Source organism: Protopterus annectens, chromosome 15.part0 (assembly GCF_019279795.1).
Source record: "Protopterus annectens isolate FY-2018-M chromosome 15.part0, PAN1.0, whole genome shotgun sequence".
NCBI lineage: Eukaryota > Metazoa > Chordata > Ceratodontiformes > Protopteridae > Protopterus > Protopterus annectens.
In genome coordinates this window covers 255,750,972-255,770,562 of record NC_056749.1, presented here as the reverse complement: position 1 = coordinate 255,770,562, position 19,591 = coordinate 255,750,972, and the positions used below count along the sequence as shown (strand labels likewise).

The following is a 19,591-nucleotide window of genomic DNA, read 5'->3' as shown; positions in this document are numbered from 1 at the left end:
GTTCGTTGTACTGAACTTCGCGTAAGTGCACTTTCGCTACAGTGAGCATTCCATGCACTATTTCTAATGAGTGAAAATTCGATATAGATAGATAGATAGATAGATAGATAGATAGATAGATAGATGTGTGTATGTGTGTGTAGGTGTGTAAGTCATCAGCACTTACAGCAGGCATGAGTGAAATTCTGACAGTGAATCACAGCAAACAAAGATGGGTTAGTGTTTTAATTTACTGTTAGTGACTGTTTACTTGAAAAGTCGTTATACTAAGTACCTGATAGATGACTTCCTTACACATCAGCTGACTTAAGTAGGTATCTGTGTTATTTAGTACAGCCGTTTAGAATGAGTGTGTTTGCAAACTTGACAACCTTGTTTGCTAATGTTAAATGACATTAAAAACTGTCCCAAGTCCCGACTGTCTATGAGTTGCTTTAAATACCAGCAGTGGTCAGAATTATTCACTCCATTTTTCTTCTGTTTAAGAAAGAAGATTTGGAACTTGATTGATAGGTTCGGTTAGTTCAGAGAAATGTCAGTGACCATTTTAAACCAAAAAGTGATATTTTGTGCCCACTGAAACTGTGCCCTGGTAAAATATTGTATATTGCATTTTTGCATATTAAGGCTTGTAGTTCAGAAATTATTTTTCTGAAGTATTGCTACAAAGAAGTTATCATCAACTAGGCGAAAGAGATATTTGACACCTGCTGAGGAGATGGACTCTGCGAGAAGTGTTATTAACTTTTTTCATTCATGATGTTAAGGATTCAAAGTAACAGAAACCAGATACTTTGAGAGCCTGGCTCCATGACACAGAGGAATGGAGCCCTAACTCTAGTTCATGTCAGGTTACTGAAAGGCTTTAGAATGAAAGCAATTCAGTTGAAAAAATTTCACCAAAAAACACACTTTCTGTGATAATAGTGATTGCATTTTTCCACGCTGTTTTGCAATCTCAGAGTTGCTATGTATACATTGGTGCAGTAAGGGGAGTGCAGGGGAGCTTTCTTCCCTGCAAAAACAAAAAAAAAAATTCTTTGATGACCACCAAAAGTGGTTTGCTGCTTTTTTTATACTAAATGGCTTTAGATTTATAGTCATTGGATGACTCACCATGTTGATTGGGTAGCACTCGCAACACTTGAGTAACCAGGTAGGGAGTGAAGGGGCCTTGCCTGATCATGTCTGTAGGAGAGGATTGCAGACACTCAGAGAGCACTAAGTGTGATTTCTCCAGTGGAGATTGGGGAACCAATTCCTGTTGTTGGGGGGTATTGGCAACATCCCTTGTGGAAGTGAGGGATGATCAGTGTGATTTGCCCATTACTTGTCTCTTTCACTACTTAACTGAACATCCATGGGAAGTTGGGGAATACCAGAAATAATTGAACCTCCCGTGATATCTGCCTGGATGATGATCCTCTCTTGGTTATCTGTCACCTGGTAATGAGAATGAATGAGCTGATTTACTAAGCGAGAGTCTGGTTAGCAGGTAGTTTGGGGGAGGGGATACTTTGTGAGATTTGACAAAGTGCTAAGACATGCTTGTGCCCTCTTTATGACAGCATCAGTACAAGCAGTTCGAAAAGAGATAACAACATTATAACTTCATTTTATATGTAAAGCAACATTTCACAATGAAGATATATATTTACAAGACATTTTTCCACCTCAGCCACCTCTATTGAATAAATTGTTTGATATTCCTCATTGCAGATTTATTCTGGTGATCCAGAGCCCAAAAAAAGAAGAAAAGTTATGAAATGACTGCTGGCATTGGGTAATCAGGGCAGCTGGTCAACCGGCTGTGCCATGTTCATTAGAGCTTCTTATGTTTGTTAACCTAAAAGAGAGGAGTCTTCCCTGAGCCAGTCTTTTCTTACCTTTTTTATGCAGGAAAGAATTTAAGTAGGTAGGGAAGGATGAATGTGTGCCTCCTTTTCTTTCATTTATTCCTCCTACATAACAAATAAGGACAGTATCTTGACAACTCAAGAGATGGACCCCACAACACAGCTTTGAAAAACTGGCTAGCTGCAGCGATGCAGCTTGCAGCGTGAAAGATTGTTTTGCATTTCGATTGCCCTGATAAGCCATTGGCATCAAGGATATGGAGCTTGGTGCCATGCTCTGTGTAATTTTCATTTTGATAGTTATGTGGCACTGCTGTGTTAATAGTTATAATTTTGAAAATCTGCATCTATTGAAATCTTAGAATATTTATTTTTCAAACATAGCTTATGCTTTCTTAAAAAAGTTTCAGATGGTATGGTTTTATACTTTTATGGATCAGCATAGTTTAATATGAGAGTTTTGTTTTTCTGATTATCTTCATTTCAGGTGTGGGCAGTAACAGTGAAGGTGGAAGAGGTAAGACAGGAACCAGGCTTTTCCAGGACTTCCAGATGTTGAGCAAGATTTGGACTCATCCATGGTGTCTGCAGTTGGATTACATTAGTAAAGAAAACAAGGTAAAATGTTTGTGCTTGCATATATAGGTGTGTTTGTTGAAAACTCTCCTGTTAAATTTTGCCAAAGAACTTTTCTATAATGTAGTGGAAAGCACTACACTGAGCATCCTCTGTAATAACTACCACAGGAATTTTAGAGTAAGGAAGTAATGGTTTTATGTTAGGTATGGTAAAGTGATTTTGCTGAAGGACAATTAGCTGTAGTCTTCATAACCTGTCAAGTGTTTCAACTAGTATTCTTGCAGGTCTGTCCACTCTGTTGTTGGATGATGAATTCGCACAAGAAGGTGTTGCACCACAATGTTGATTCAGAGGGTTATATGCAAAGTGTGGAATATTTTAGTTCGTTCTTCTATTGCAGTCATGTGATGCTCTTCTAAAAATCTCACATTTCCATACTACTTATAGTTCAGCCCATTGACTTTATCCTCACTCTGGTTCAGATACATGCAGCCTGCAAAGAATCCCAGTTTTTTCTGTTCCTTTACAGTCCTTGGATCTATTTCTCATTTGTAGAACTTCCAGCTTGGCTGGAGTTTTCATTTAGTTTTTACTGATTGTTTTTTGTGTGACCTTCTCACTCGTTTTAATTTGCATTGTTTGAAAATTTCCAATGTGCAGTGTTGTAAAAAGAGTAGTCCATCTGCTTCGTTGCAGCTGTCATGAACTGAAGATCTTTTCTGCAGCTGCTTTTATTGCCTGAATAAACATAATGTTTGTGGGTGCTGTCTTTTCCAGAGCTTCAGCTTTCAGTCTGTGTCTCTAGAAATGCTATCTTAAGGCCTTCTTCAACATACACATTCTGGTGGCAGTGAATGGGATCCAGGGTGTAGACTAGTCAAACGGCTTATCCATACATCACATAAATGGGGGGGAATACTGTTTTCTCTTGCTAATTCCACAGCCTTATCCCTGTACCCTTCTCCCTTGACTAAGTTGTTCACGTGGAGTGAGAGATACTAATCCATATTTTGATGTTTGATTTGCATGAGTTTGAGCAAGAACGCTTCTATCTAGTACATGACAACCGTGACATAAGAATAAGGCCATGGCTGTCTACTCCCATTATTTAGCTAGGCTAATGGAAAACTCCTGCTGTACATGCAGGAAGTGGGCGAATTTGGGATCTGAACTTGGACACTGGAGTTTAATTCATTTTCCACTCCCCCCTCCAAAAAAAAAAAAAAAAAAGTGGTAGCTTACATTTCAGGATTCAGTCAGTCCCTGGAAGCCCCTTCCATGCTTGTATTTTGGTCATTTAACCTTCTTCATCGTTGTTACGTTTAGCGACATTGCATCTTGTGCAGATGGCAAAACAAGGAAGGTTAGGGCCCATTACAGCAGTTAGTTCTGAACTTTATTATAGCATCTCCTACCCTAGCACCTTCTTTGGTAAACTCCTTTTTTTGTTTTCCCTCTTTGGCTACATGTTGTGACTCTGCTACTTCTCCCACACTGAGGTGGTTTTAAGAGTCTTGATAGATGTTACCTTCTTGTTCTTGTATCGTCACTGCTACTTATGTGTGATGAGATGAAAGCCTGTGTTTCAGAGGCTGATTCTGAAAATGAATCTTTTTGCTTTTCCTTTCACCTATCATAAAGTGCACCCTTCAGTGACTAGATATACCATGTTAATCTTCAAGAAATCTTCAAGTTTCACTGCTGTTTTGGTACAAGCCAAAATGAAGCTTTTGGGTTCTCTCACTCTCTCTTTTACCCATCTGTAAGCATATTATTTTTTGCATCATAGACGTATCTTGGGCAGTCGACAAGTGACCAGCTACAATACATGTTCCACTGGCATGCCAGCTGGTCCTGACTTCTTACTAGACATTGAGAAGCATTCAGCCTCACTAGTTTATCTTGTCAAGTTCTCAAGAGTCTTGGGTTTTAACCACTCTTCCATTGGAGATGATTAATGAATTAATTTTTATTTATTTATTGTCATTTGTTAACCGGGTTGGTCCAACTGAGCCAAAGGCCCATTTTCAATGGAGACCCGAGGAGAAAAGCTCCATTTACAATTGCAGTCTTTCAAGACACACATTTACATCACCATTGTAAACAGCAAGAGTTTATACAACAGAAGTAAATAAAAGCAAACAGTTTTGTATAAGTTACTCTGTGTGTGTGTGTGTGTGTGTGTGTGTGTTTATATATATATATATATATATATATATATATATGTATATATGTATGTATACACACACACACACACACACATATATATATATATATATATATATATATATATATATATATATATACACACACACACACACACACACACACACATATATATATATATATATATATATATATATATATATACACACACACACACACACACATATTCATGTATGTATACATATATGCCATAACTACAAGGTAATTTGGATGTACAAAAGGATTTACAAAAGCTAGGTGTTATGTTTTAGAATTGGCACTAGGAAGAGAAGAGAGAAAAGTAATGAGTAAGATTGTATAATTTAGTAAGAAGGTAAGTCAAGTCAGGTAGGAGCTGTGCAAGGACAGGACAAGGTGTTTTTTAGGTAGTGTTTAAGTACCCTTTTGCATTTGGCCTTGTTTGGGATACTTCTTATGTGATGAGGAAGGAAGTTCCAGGAGTGAGCTACTGAGTATTTGTATAGTGACCTACAATGTCCAGAAGATGTTTGTCAGATGTACGAAGCTGATGTTGGGGGTTGTATTGTGATACAGTATTAGAGATAGAGAGGCAGAAAGTGGGGTTAGAGCAGTTGTTTAGGGAATTCAGGCCATTGGAAAGAATTAAGGGCAAGGCAGTGGTAGGTTTTATAGGGAAGATTGGAGGCAAATTTAGCTATTTTATTGAAAGTGTTTGCTGTAATTTTCTGAGAAGGGATGACTGTAGGTTAGTAAAGAATGGGGCTGCTTACAGAAGACTGGTTAAGAGGAGAGACATGGCTATGGAGGGTTTAGGATTAAGGGCTTTATGTAGCTCTGGAGAGAGGGTTTGTCCCTTTGACAAATTAGTGCTTTAAAACAATCGGTCTTCTGTCTGTGATGTCCAGACTTCTGTGACTGAGCAAGTTTGGAAAAGCTGCTGTCTCTTACACACTGACTGCATTGAGTAGGACAGTTGAGAGTGCTTGCATGTAGCTCAATGTATGTTTATCTCCATGGTTGCTATGGACAGCACTTAGGGAATTCTTCGCATGAGGAGCTGTGTACCTCATTTAGGGGCATTTTTTTTTTGTTTTGTGTGCGTTTGTGATCAGCAAAATTCCCTCTAAATCCTGGGAAACTGTATAAACAAGAACAAAAAAAAAAGAATGAAAAACACTAACACTGGAGATGGCTGGAACTCATTATTTTAACTTCATCAGAAGTGAAGTGATGGCAAATGTGTCACATTTAATAGAAGGGGAGAAAACAATTGAAAATCATGCGACTCAAAACAGCCAATAAAACGTACTGTATAGTTAAAATTGAGTAAAAAAAATGTGAAAAATGTTAAATGCATTTAAGAGCTGTTTAATTTTGCAAGTATTATGAGCACATTTAATGTTTCTTTGGGCATTTAGGCCAGGTGGCTATTTAATTTTGTTTGCCAAATAAGCTTAAAACTTCATTTTCTAAATCTATGTTAAAACAGTTCTACTCAACCTCATTGATTTTAAACAAAGGAAACTTCATAAAATTACTATACATAGCACTGTGCTTGAAAAGAGAATTATGGTATTGTTAATATTTTAAATGTGCTCCCTGATTCTTAGTTTTTCTCCTTTTTTCCCTATATAAAAACCGTAACGAGCAGCATGTTGCATAATAAACCACAAAAGTACAATAACAAAAAAAAATTGCCATTTCTTGAAAAACATTTGCTTGTCAAGATTAGTTGGAGATTGGCACATGCCCCGGTGCGGTGGTGACCAAATCATTTTGGCCACACAGCTGTCCTTCCATATCACTATTGCAGTATTCTTTATAATAGAGATCCCCTGCCAAGATTAGCCCAATGTCCAGCCAATTCACAAAGGCCTTTAGGTTGTAATGGGGACACCTTATGTCACATGTATCCTCCCCATGCATGGCATAGGGCATAAATATGATGTCCAGATGTAACGTCTGCAGAACTACTTTGCCACCAGTCTGAACACTCGTTCGTCTGCTGGTTGTCAAGCCATTTTCAGATAAGTGCCCCATTGGGTGGTATTTCTTATCTCTTTTCTTATTGTTTGGTCAGGGAACAAGTCAAGAAGTTCCAGCTTCTCCGAGGGGGAAAGGGTTTTACCCCAGAATGTTCTTGTTCCTAGAAAGTTGGCATCTTAAGACCAATTCTGGATCTTTCTCAGCCCAACACCTTTTTGAAGGTTCTCTCCTTTTTGGATGCTATCCTTTCAAAAACCGCGTTTTCTCTTCTGCTTCCTCAGTCTTTTCTAGTTTCCCTAGATCTCAAGGTTCTACATATCCCTATTCATCCATTTCAGGAAGTTTTTGCATTACTCTGTTGCTTCCTGGCATTTTCAGTTCTCTGCTTTGCCCTTTGGCCTCTCTCCTGCTCAGGTGTCTTCACCAAATGCCTTGCTCCTGTGATTGCTTTCTGCAGATTGTGGGGAATCCACATCTTTCCTTACTGGGATGGCTGGTCTTTCTGGCCTCTTCTCCAGAGATTTTATTTAAGCCTCTTAACTTTGTTATTTGTCTCCTGCAAAGCCTAGAATTTACTGTGAGTTTCCAAAAATCATTCTTGACTCCTTCCCAGGATCATGTATTTCTAGGGTGCAGACTCCAGAGTGTTCCAGTGCTGGCATCTTTGCCTACTGCCAAGGCTTTAACTCTTGATAGCTTTCTTTCAGTCCTTTCTTTCTCTGGCTTCCATAACAGCCAGGGAGTTTCTAAGGGCCGTGGTTTACATGGCTTCCAACATTTCTACATTTCCTGTGGCCAAGCATCATATGAAAAAGCTCCCATGGTTTCTGTAGTTTGGGTTCAACATGCTCATCCTTTAGATTTTCCAGTCCCCCTTGTCCCATGTCTCAAGCTGGAACTTAAGTGGTGAATTTTTCAGTTGTCTCTCAACCAAGGGCTTCTTTTTCAATCTCCAGTCCCTACTTGGGAACTCTTTACAGATGCCTTGAACGTGGACTGGGGGTCTTCTTCAGTCAACCGTAAGTGTAGGGCCTTTGGTCCCTTTGACAAGAGACAGACCACATCAATGTCAAAGAGATGAGCCCTTCTTCTGACTGTTCAAGCGTTTCATTCCATCTTCCTTCCAGGGCCCCTCTGGATTCTAATAAATAATAAAACTGACAAACTGGCAGTGATCGCACCAAGGAATGCAATGCTAAAAAACAACCAGGTGAACTCCAAGGGTAAGAATGAAAAAACTCATAAAATAACTTTTAAGAATAACTTTTAATCAACTTTAAAAACAAAAATACAGTGAAATTGGTAAGCCTTTTCACAATCATTAGACTGCTTCTTCAGACCTAACAGTATAACTCCATCACTATCTTATATAAGCACAAAGGAACCAATCACCAAGCTGTAGCAGGTAATCAGTATACTACTGACATCAATCACAGTGCAATAAGCCCTTAAAAACGAAATACATACCTAAATACATTAGTAAAACATGTAAACATTTTGTGTAAATATACATATATATATAAAACTACAAGACGTACTACAAAAACGTATATATTCATAGAAACATCAAAGCTAGTGCAAAAGTGGATAAGCTCTCAATATAGGTTTGGAGGAGAGACGCTCATTTATCCCATGGAATCTGTCTGCATTTTGACTTACAATCCATTCTTGCTCTTTTTTCTCAGTTCAGAGATGTTCTTCATGTTTCACTGTTGCAGTCATTACTTGTGGGTTATCCTTGTTGGGTAGACCTTGGCCGGCCTGAATACCACAGCAAAGGATTTTCCTCCTGAGTCGGCTGTCTAGGTGCAGAGACTGACATCAGGTCATCAGGGCTATAAAAGGAGACAGCCAACATCATTACATCAGTCGTTCTTGCCGTGGAGCCTGAAGCAGAAGCAGTTTTGTGAGTGCGTCAGTCGGCCGATGCCAGAGTGAGGGAGAAACCGTCTAAAGCTAAGTACCGCTTTGGGGAACCTTTTCTTGCTTTTATCCAATGTCAGAGAAAGTCAGTAATTGCCTCAGTTCTGGAAAACTGATCCCACACTGAGACTTTCATTCCCCATCACAGGGACCCAGTGTCTGACTACATTCCTCCCAGCCTGCCACGCATTCCCAGCAGCTGCTCAGAATCGCAGAGGATTTAATCATTTTAATTAGAGGAAGCCAACCTACCCAAGCCACCTCAGCTAAAAGGAAGAGAGACACTTAGCCTGACATTCATTCTGACCAGGACTCAGAAGAAGCAGGACTAGAAGACTCTGACACTGAAGAACAGGCATTTGCAGCTTTTGAGGATTCTGATGCTGAAGTCCCTATTCCTGCTAACACCTCTCCCAAGGACCTCTCTTATGGGGGAAACTTTAAATTCCCTCAGAGAACATTTCCACTGGGAGGAGCAGGATTACCCGCAGTCAAAGAAGAGACTGAGAGAGTTCCTTGACCTGCCTCAGCATAAAACCCCTGGCCATTCCCCCTTTCCTGAATGTGGTGGAAGATGTCTTTCTGGAGTCTTCATTCACCCCTAACTCTCTCCCACTTGCCCCCAGGAAGCCAGACAGATACTTTAGGATGCAAGACACCCACAAGTATCTTTTCAGAAATCCAGCAGCTGACCCAGAAGTCATTACTTAGGATCCTATGGGGGGGCTAGGGCTAGTTCCTCTAAAAAAATCTCATCCCAGCTGACAAAGAGAGCATGGCCTTAGATAGATTAGGCAAAAAAGCTTATACTTTGGCTACCCTAGCCATTAGGGCCCTGGATTGCTAATTCCATATGTTGAAATGAAATACCAGCAAAATGTGCTGGAATTACTAAAACAGAAAAGTTCAACCCTCCTAGACAGCAGTACTATCAGGGAACTAAGGGATCTTATAATATCCAGCTCCCAGGTAGACAAACATTCACTGCATTGTGGTTTTGATGCCCTGGAGGCTTCCAGCAGGGCCGCAGTCACTGGCTCTGTAATAAGAAGGCATGCCTGGTTAAGGGAACAGCCTTTGCCTGACCAGGTAAAGTCCAAATTGTTAGATGCCCCTCTGGATAAGAACCAGCTGTTTAGGCCCGAAGCTGAGAAGGTTATCAAGAAAATGGAAGACAAGGCCAAGTCTATGCAGACTGTGAAAGATTTCTTACAGGTTCAGCCTCCCAAGTTCAAACTTCCCCACAAAGCACTGGCCCTTTCGTACTCAAACAAAGCCCATTAAGAGGAAAGCACGCAGGGACAGACCTACCAAGCATCAGTCACAAGCCCAGCAGACATCCAGACATTGGACCACTGGAACGCCTAGGCAGGGAAGTTCTAAGCCCCCTCCCTTCTCCAAGGACTTTCTAAGTTACATAGTGTAAAAGATAGTAATAAAAGATTTAGTAGTTTTAGTCAAGTTCAAGGTTTGACTGTAAAAAAAGAAGTAAGGTTACATGCTATTTACAAACATTACATATATGAGGAGTAGAGAGAGAAAGTACATAAACTGAGTATTAGGTAGAGTAAAAGAGAAAGAATTTATGTAGAAATGTGTAGCAGGGCAGGCAGGTTTACTTGTTAAGGTAAGAGAAAAAAGAAAAGTTGATTTTTGAAGGCTTCAGTTAGTTGTTGTTCTAAGAGAGAGAAGGAGAGTTCCATTTCCTTCTGCCAAGAGAGTAGGAGAGAAGGAGAAGTTAGGGTTCTAGCCAGTTCAGAGTTTGTAGGGTAAGACAATGGTGAAGAGAGGTTTTATTTTTTATAGCAAATATTTTATTTTATTATAGCAGATTTATTTGTTTAGTGGAGGGAAAGGAACAGGTTAGGTTAGAGAGGAGGGCTCCATATAGTAGAGTAGGTAGTAGAAGATAGTGCTAAGGAATGTCTAAGTGGAGTTGGAGAGAAAGCAGTTGTTCTTATAGAGCATACCTAGCTTTTGGGTTTTTTTTTATGTTTTGTTGTATGTGGCTATCAAATTTGAGGTGCAGATGGGACCACCTCTATGGTTGACTTTGTTTGGCTTATGATTTTGAATGCTGTTTTATCAAATGTGCAAGCCCTGAGAGGAGAGAGAAGAAGAAGAATTTTTATTTAGAGTTTAGAGAGAGATGATTTTGTGCATCCAGTTCTAGTAGTGAAAAAAGCTATTTGGGTTTTGTCATGACTGTTGTGTCTGGGATGGCAGAGTGAAGGTTATTTATGAAGATGTTGGTTGTTCCATTTGACAGCTTGGGATCTATCTGATAAGTAGCTAGAGAACCAGGATAGAGTATCGAGATGAAGGTTTGATAGATGAAAGAGAAGGTGTTTGTGAGAGATGGTGTGGAAGGTTTTAGACAGATCAGCAGTACACAGAACTAGTAATAACCCAGAATCCCTGGCTTTTGTGACTGTTTCTAAAAAGGATAGTAAGGCAGTAATAGTGCTGTGGTGGGTGTTAGGAGGTGAGGTGGTTATTGGAAAGAGAGGAGTTGGTTGGTGTTTGATTTTTAGGATTTGATAAAAGGTGAGAGTAGGAGCAAGCAATTGGTAGAGTTGATGTATTTTTTTTTTTCCCCTTATGAAGTGGGAGAATGTAGGCTGATCTCAAAAAGCATAGACATATGACTCTTTTATAGATCTATGTGTTAAGGCATTAGTGTGCATGGCTTTAGTTTAGATAAGAGTCTTTTTATGAATATAGTTGAAACAGGTTTCAGCTGGAAACTGGGAGGACAGTTAGAGGGGTTGTTGGGAGTAGAGGAAAGAGAGTTGAATGTATTATTGTTGGGGACTTTCAGTGACTCTACTTCCCCTCTGCCTCTCAACCCCCCAGAGAGACTAGGAGGAAGACTTTCCCTGTTCCTCGAGAATTGGCAGGCTATCACCTCAGATCTGTGGGTCCTAAAAATTACCAGCGGGCACAGATTCTCTTTCAAAGAAAGCCCCAGACATTCAGACTTCTCAGATGCACCAGCAAATCAGAGGGCAGACGCCATCTGTCAAATACAAAAGCTTTATGCCTAAGGCACTGGGGAACTTGTACCAAAGGAACAGGCTGGAAAAGGGTTGTATTCAAGACTGTTCCTGGTACCCAGAAAGGAGGGCACCTAGCACCCCATTTTAGACCATTCCACTCTGAATCTGTCCCTTCTGGTACCAAAATTCAAAATGCTGACCTTACACAAACTCTTACCCATGTTGATGCCACAAGCTTGGCTAGTGACCCTATATCTGAAGGATGCCTACCTCCATATTTCCATAAGGAAGTCTTGCAGGAGTGTCCTGTGCTTCAGGGCAGGCTCACAACACTTTCAGTTCTCTGCTCTGCCCTTTGGCTTATCCACTGCTCCCATAGTGTTTACAGAGTGCTTGGCTCCTGTCATTGCCTTTTGCAGACAAAAGGGCATTCAGATTTACTCCTACCTGGACGACTGCCGCATTCAGGCAGACACCAAGGAAGGACTCCTGCAGGACCTCATTTTTTTTCAAACCCTCCTATCCTCCCTGGGCTTCACTATCAACCAAGAGAAGTCCAAATTCATACCTTTCCACAAGAAATTTAACCTTCCTTGGAGCTCTTCTGGACACATCTACTCAAACATCCTCTCTTCCTCAGGAGAAGCAGAGGTTCCTCCATTCATACTTCACACAGCTGGACCGCAGGACCCACCTCACAGCAAGGAAATTCTTGTAAGCGCTGGGGTATATGGCCTCTTGCATTCTGATGGTACCCCTAGCCAGACTACACATGAGGAAACTACAATGGTACCTTAGAAACCTCTGGTGCCAGCACTCACAGTCACTAGAACACCAGCTACCCCTGATTCCTTGCTTAAAGGAGGAGCTCTTATGGTGGGCAGAGGCATGTACCCTAAACAAGGGCCTACCTTTTATCACTCTCCCACCAGGCCAAACCATCACTACAGAAGCCTCAGACACAGCCTAGGGGGCACACCATGGGATTATGTGCACTCAGGGCATTTGGGAACAAGAGGTTCAGGGCCTCCGTATTAATCTAAAAGAGATGTTGGTGGTGCATCGGGCAATCCTAGCCTTCAAAGAACACCTGACATCAGGAGTGCTCCTAATCAGGACAGACAATACAACAGTAATGTGGTACATTAACAAGCAGGGGGGAACTCACTCTTACTCCCTGTGCCACCTGGCTATGCAAATCTGGCAGTCAGCCTCAAAACTGGGACTGCACCTGATAGCTCAGTATGTCCCAGGGAAACAAAACATCCTGGCAAACCAGCTAAGCAGAAGCCTCCTGGATCCCCACGAGTGGCACCTGCACAGGGGCACCTTCCTCAACATCACACAGAACTGGGGAAGCCCGGACATGGACCTGTTTGCTACCCCAGAAAACCGCCAGCTAATCAAGTTCTGCTCCAGAGAGTTCTGTCCAGAAGCATGGAGGGTGGACTCCCTATCCTTCTACTGGGTAAACCTGTTTGTATATCCTTTCCTCTTTGCCCCTTATCCCTAGGGTATTCCTCAAGAACAGAGAGGAAGGACCAAAGGTTATTCTCATTGCTCCAGATTGGCCCAGACAGCACTGGTACCCCTTGCTCCTCAGTCTGGCCAAATAGCCTCCCATGAACCTGCCCTTCTCAGGAAAGCCTTCTAACTCAGGAGAAAGGGACGGTACTGCACCCAAACCTTCCTATCCTCGAGCTGTCTGCATGGCTGATATCCCAAAGGTGGATGACACTACAGCCTTAAGCAGGCAGGTTTTAAACATTAGCAAGGAGGCCAGAAAACCCAGCACCAGGAAATCCTGCTCAGCCAAATCAAAAAGATTTACTATCTGGTGCCACGGCAAGGTTGTCAGCAGGTCCCATGCCACTCTACCATTGGTTCTGGACTACCTAACAGAGCTCTTAGAACATGGACTGTGTCTTACTCTTCCATCAAGATACATGGCTCTGCTATTTCTGCCATTGTCCAGTCAAATAAGCCTATTTTTTCTCAACATTTGTTAAAAAGGTTTCTTAGGGTAGCACACATCAGACCACCCAGAATACCACCTGCTCCAGCATGGGATCTAAACTTTGTCCTGGAAAAAGTTGACTTTACCTCCTTTTGAGCCAGCTGCTTCAGCTGACCTGAAGTGCGTCTCTTGGAAAACTGCATTATTGCTCACCATCACCTCAGCCAGGAGAGTTTCTGAACTACAGGCCATTATGGCCACTCAGCCCTTAATTATTTTCCATGCTGACAAGGTCTCTCTCTCAGGACCAACCTCTCCTTTATGCCTAAAGTGGTCTTGGAGGTTGCTCTCAACCAGGCCATCCATCTCCATACCTTCTTTCCCAACCTTCAAAATAAAGGGGAAAGAATTCTGCATACCCTTGACATACTCAGACAATTGAGATTTTATCTGGATAGGACTGAATCAGTCAGGAAATCTGACTAGCTTCTGGTTTTCTTCGCTCCTGGGACAGAGGGGAAGCCCATTTCCAAACATACCATTTCTAACTGGAGCTCTCATTGCATCCATTTCTGCTACTCCTTTCATGGAAAGAGTCATTCCAAATCTGTCAGATCTCATTACACTAGAGCAGCCTCTACTTCCACTGCCTTCCTGAGAGAGGTTCCAGCTAAGGATAATTTGGAAGCTGCCACCTGGACATCTATCCACACATTCACCAAGCACTATCAGCTGGCTACATTCTCCAAAACAAGGGCAGCCTTTGCATCTGCAGTCCTGCAGGGCATGCTAGCATCCCCTTAATAGGCTGCTTACCTTTAATTCCTATATTCCTTCCTCCACCCTTTTTTTTTTCAGCTTTGGGAATCCTCCTACAAGTGGTGACTGCAACAGTGAAACACGAAGAACATAGTACAGTTGTGTACTCTTACCATAAATGTAGATGTCCGAGTGTATTCACTGTTGCAGTCCTGTTTCCCTCCCACCTCCCCCCTCTATTTCCTTCTTATTTGGGGCTCATACCTGTTGGGGGCAAGAAAAACTGATGTAGTGAAGTTGGCTGTCTTCATTTATATTCCTGACGACCTGACATCAGTCTCTGCATCTAGACAGCCAATGCAAGAGGGAAATCCTTTACTCTGATATTCGGACCGGCCAAGGGCTACCCAGCAGGGATAACCTAAAAGTGATGACTGCAACAGTGAATACACTGGAACATCTACATTTATGTTAAGTGTACACAACTGTACTTTCTTAAAATCACCGTCTCTCTTACTAACCACTAAAATCTCTGGATTCTCACAGACAATACCACAGTGATGTGGTATATCAACAAGCAAGGGGGCACAAGGTCTTGTCTTCTGTGCAGACTATATTTACAGGGATCTAGCTGTCCAGTATCAGGTGACCCTTCAGGCAGTTTACATTCTCTCAAATCAGAACATTGTGCCATATTCTCAGAGCAGGTGCACAATGAAATCTCATGAGTGGATGCTTCACAGGGATGTGTTTCTGGACATTGTTCACCAGTGGGATATTCCTCAAGTAGATCTTCTTGCCTCCTCTCTGAACAGGCATCTTCCTCTCTTTTGCACCAGAGTCTCATGTCTTCTGGCCTGGAAAGTGGATGCCCTGTCTTTTTCTTGGACGGGGATGTTTCTTTATGCCTCCCCCCCCCTTCCTCTCATACTGAAGATCCTGATCAAGATAGAAGAGGATGCTCCAAAAACGATGGGGTCTCCCTCTTGCCCCAGGCAGCATTGATTCCCTGCTCTTTTGCATTTAGCCAAGGGCAGTCATCACAAGTTACCTCACAGGGTGGCCCTACTCACAGAAGACAGGGTGTTTCTCTTCCATCCTTAACTGTCCACTCTTCACTTGACATTCTGGGTGACAGGGTTTTTGATCCCTTTTAGACACATTTTTTTCTGAGGATGTGCTTCGGGTTCTGCAGGAGATTAGGAAACTCTCTACCAGAACGTATTATTTATACAAATAGAAAGGATTTTTGTCTGGTGTCTTTCTCATAAATTGGATCCACTCAGTGTGTATGTTCCTTTGGATCTCTCTTATTTGTGTGTATTGCTCAATGCTAGGTTGGCCTATTCTTCTCTTAAAGCCCATCTGTCAACTATTTCTGCTTGTCTGCCTTTGATTTCCCCTTTGGCGTCTAGATTTAAGGTCAAACAGTTTCTTAAAGGTGCCCTTTACATTAGGCATCCCAGGAAACCAATTCCTATATCTGGGACTTTAATTTTGTTTTGTCAAAATTCACTCTGGCTCTTTTTGAGCCTGCTGTTTCAGCTTCCTTACAACACTGGTTCTGGAAGAAAGTTCTTTTGGCCCTTACCTCTACCAGATGGGTGTCTGGGCTGCAAACCCTTATGGCTGTGCCTGCTTTTTTATTTATTCATAAGGACATGGTGTCTCTTCGTACTAATCCCTGTTTAATGCCCAAGGTTATTAATGAGTTGTCTCTTAATCATTGTATTCATGTGCCCAATTTTTTCCCTTCTTTGTATTCTGCTAGTGAGAAGGTTCTTCACACCTTGGATTTGCATAGGCAACTCTTGATATTATTTGGATAAAATTAAAGCCATTTGTAAATTTGAGAAGCTTTCTGTTTCCTTTCATGCTAGGTCTTTAGGTTTGCCTGCTTCCATGCAAATTGTTTCCTCTTGGATATCTAAAGCCATTTCCTTTTGTTATTCCTTTCATGGGAAGAGCCTTCCTTCTGTTAAGGCTCATTGTACCATGACTGTGGCTTCTTCTGGTGGCTTTTTCAAGGGTTTGGATACTAATTATATTTTCAAGGCGGCTACTTGAACTTCTGTGCATACTTTTACCATGCACTGTAAGTTGGATGTGGTTTCTAGAGCTTGTGCTGGTTTTGCCAAGGCCATTCTTCATGGCCCTCTTGAGGGCAGAGCTGGCCCTTCCTCCTCCCAACTTTCTTCCTAAACTATTGTACTCTCCCTATTGTTAAAATAAAAAAAAAAACACAACAGTGTTATGGAAGGACATAGTACAGTTGTGTAAAATCTTACCATAACAGTTTATGTCCTTCTCTTCATGGTTGCAGTATTTGCTCCCCCCCCGATCCTTTTTTCCTTCTGGATGTACTTGATACCTACATGTATCCATAGACTGGGGTTTTTCAGATGTTCTTCGTGTTTCACTGTTGCCGTCATCACACTCGGGTTATCTGTCTGCAGGTAGCCCTCAGTCTGCCTGAATACCAGAGTCTTGGGATTTCTGCATCAGATGCTGTCGCCTCTTCCATGACGTCAAGTCATCAGGAGGTATAAAACATGCAGCCGACGCCATTACATCAGTCTTTCTTGCTGAGAAGGAGCCTGAAGCATAAGCAGTTCACAAGTGCCAGTCGGCTGCTACCTGAAATTTTCATTTTTCGAGTTTTAAACCTGAAGTCTTCTAAAGTTAAGTATCCCATTGGGGATTCTTTTTTCTTGTCAGAAAAAGTTAACAATTGTCTTGCCTGTGGAAAGCAAATACCTCAAAGAGATTTTCATTCTTACTGCATCACCTGTTTAAGCCCAGACCACGACGTCCCTCGCTGTCTGTTTTCCTTGTTTAACGCCTGGACCATTCGTCGTTTGGCTATTTTTATAGCTAAATTGTTTCGCTCTCGTTCTCTGTTTTCTGAAATGGCTTCGGTAAGCCATCCGACTACCGATCTTCTGAAAAAGCACAAAGACAGAGATAGACCGCATAGGTCAAAAACTGCCAGCGACGCTTCCGTTAAGCTAGTCGCCAGTCCACCGGTACTCAGTGAGGCACCTTTGCAGCCCTGATGCCCACTTCTACAGATTCACAGGCCTCTGCTGAGACCCATTCAGAGTCCAGTATGCCGCCAGATGCTTCTTCAACTATGGAACCTGCGGAACTTACACTCGAACAACTACATTTATGGTAAGTGTACACAACTGTACTTCCTGAGGATGGAATGCCGGACATCACCTTTATTCCCTACACTGTGCAGGGGGAGCATACTTGTGATGTACAGCATACCCAGTACAACCTAAAGGCTTCGGTGTACTGGTTGGATGTAAGGCTGCCCTTGGCAGAGGATCCCTATTGTAAAGAATACTGCAACAGTTAAGACAGGGACATCTACTATTATGGTAAGATTTTTCACAACTGTACTTTCTCCTTGTAATCCTGATCAGTAAAAAAACAATTTCAAGTTGTCTAACACAGTTAAAAAAAATGGTCTGATTCTTGAAAGTATTCCTGTTGATGTGCAAAGAGTATCCACTCCTAGCATGGATGCAATTATTGCAAGAAGTTTGCTTTCCATGTAGCTTTGATGAAAAATTCTTGGTGTTTTATCAGAAGTTATATTCATATCTAGAAAATGCACAGTTGTTGGCTACCAGAGGAAGTAAACTGTAGAAATCAGAGCTTTGCATTATATCCGTTTGAAATTCAGTAATCCCAGTTTATTCATTGTCGGGTACCAAAAAAAAAAAAAAAGTTGTCAGTAAAAAGTGTGTTTAAAACACAGCTTTGAAATAATCAAGCCTGCTAAGTCACGTGTATTCCTATTCATTTAAAACCATTATAGCAAAGGCGGGAGCTACAGCTGCCCCATAGCCACTCCTTTAACTTACCTAAATAGCATCCTTAAACTTGGAAAAAATATTGTTCAGTATTAATTCAAAGTACATTAAATATTGATATCAGCACCTGAAAAAAAGTTAGTGACCAACTGAAACTCATGTACCACATTCACACCTACATAATGTGGTGTATATAAAGAAATTGTCTGCAGTTACCAAGTGAATCCTGTTGCTGGTAGGACTGTGTTTCAGTTGATTGTAACCTGCCAAGGAAGTACCAGGAGTCCGTAATAAAAGATGTAATTCCCTTTGCTACTTTGTTCTGAAAGCTCTGTAAGTAAAATAGAAATGCGTTTTGTCATAGTCCCTTGATCAGACACTTTTGGTCAAAATGGATTAGGAAAGAAATATTTCCCACTCAGAAAACATCAGTAGCTTCCTGAGAAAGCTGGTTAATCCATTTTCTGTAGCTAGTTCTAAAGTTTTACCTCAAAGGTAACAGCCTTCCTTTGCTACCTGGTTTAAGATTTTGAAAGTAGAAGGCATTTCTTTTCACTTGTCTGGGACAATTGATATTTTGAACAATGAGTGAAATACACTGGTTCTAAAGGAACAAGGTTCTCTAAATTTCATGAAATCACAGAGTTATATGCCCATCTTTAAGGAACTTTGCAAAAAGTAAAAAGTAAGGCACAGGAAGATAGTTTAATTGTACTTAGTTATTTTCTAGTTCAGGTTTTACAAAGTCATCCCCAGTGAAGCAGCAGTCCCACAGCATGGACCAGTGGTTGCCATAATCAGCTGCAAGCAGTGGTCAGAGAAGGCTGTAAAGTTAAAAAGGCACTAGGCTGAAAACCTTGAAGTTGACAGAAGTGAAAACAGAGGAGTTCATGGAATTACTTAAGGCTCTACCATGTCAGGAAAAAAAGATGAAATAGTTGGAGATGAAGAAGAATAGCAGCACCTTAAAGCAACATATTTAAAGATTATAGAATTTGTTTACAGTTTTGAATCTAGCTTTGATTTAAGCAATAAAACTTGCAGAAATTGATCTCATGTTTCAGTCTTCATTCTGTCCTCAGCAAATGGGTTCTGATACGATCCATCGGATCTGACTAAGTTGATGCTAAAGCTCGCAGTCACCAGATCTCTTGTGCTTCTCCCTTACCCACAGTGCACCTACCCATTTACCTCCGATCTCATTTACCGATTCTAGCTATCAGACGTGATCTACCAGTTTCTCTCAAGCTGCATAAGATAAGTAAAGTTTTTGTTCATAATTCCTTTCATTAAACAGTTTCTTTAGTTTTCGTTTTAGTCTTTAGAGTTTGTGGTTAGAATCTTTGCTGTTTATTCTCCTTTGCCCTTACAGCTTTGTTGTATTTTCGTACATACCGTTGTTGGTATTTCCTTGCCTTCCTTTCTCCAACGGTTTTTAGAGTGAAGTAACTTTTTCTCTTGTGCTGCTGTTGCTGCCTTCTCTTTTCCTTTCCATACTTGGTACTGCTGGATACTTTCACT

The 19,591-nt window shown here is 41.3% G+C and overlaps 1 protein-coding gene across 1 annotated transcript in view; it reads left to right on the top strand.

The window, feature by feature from the left end:
- Positions 1-19,591, top strand: part of ATRX (ATRX chromatin remodeler) — a 3,779,564-nt gene that overhangs the window by 2,967,817 nt on the left and 792,156 nt on the right. The window contains exon 22 of the mRNA XM_044057254.1: positions 2,344-2,474. Coding sequence (XP_043913189.1) covers positions 2,344-2,474 — 131 coding nt within the window. The remainder of the gene's footprint in view (positions 1-2,343; positions 2,475-19,591) is intronic.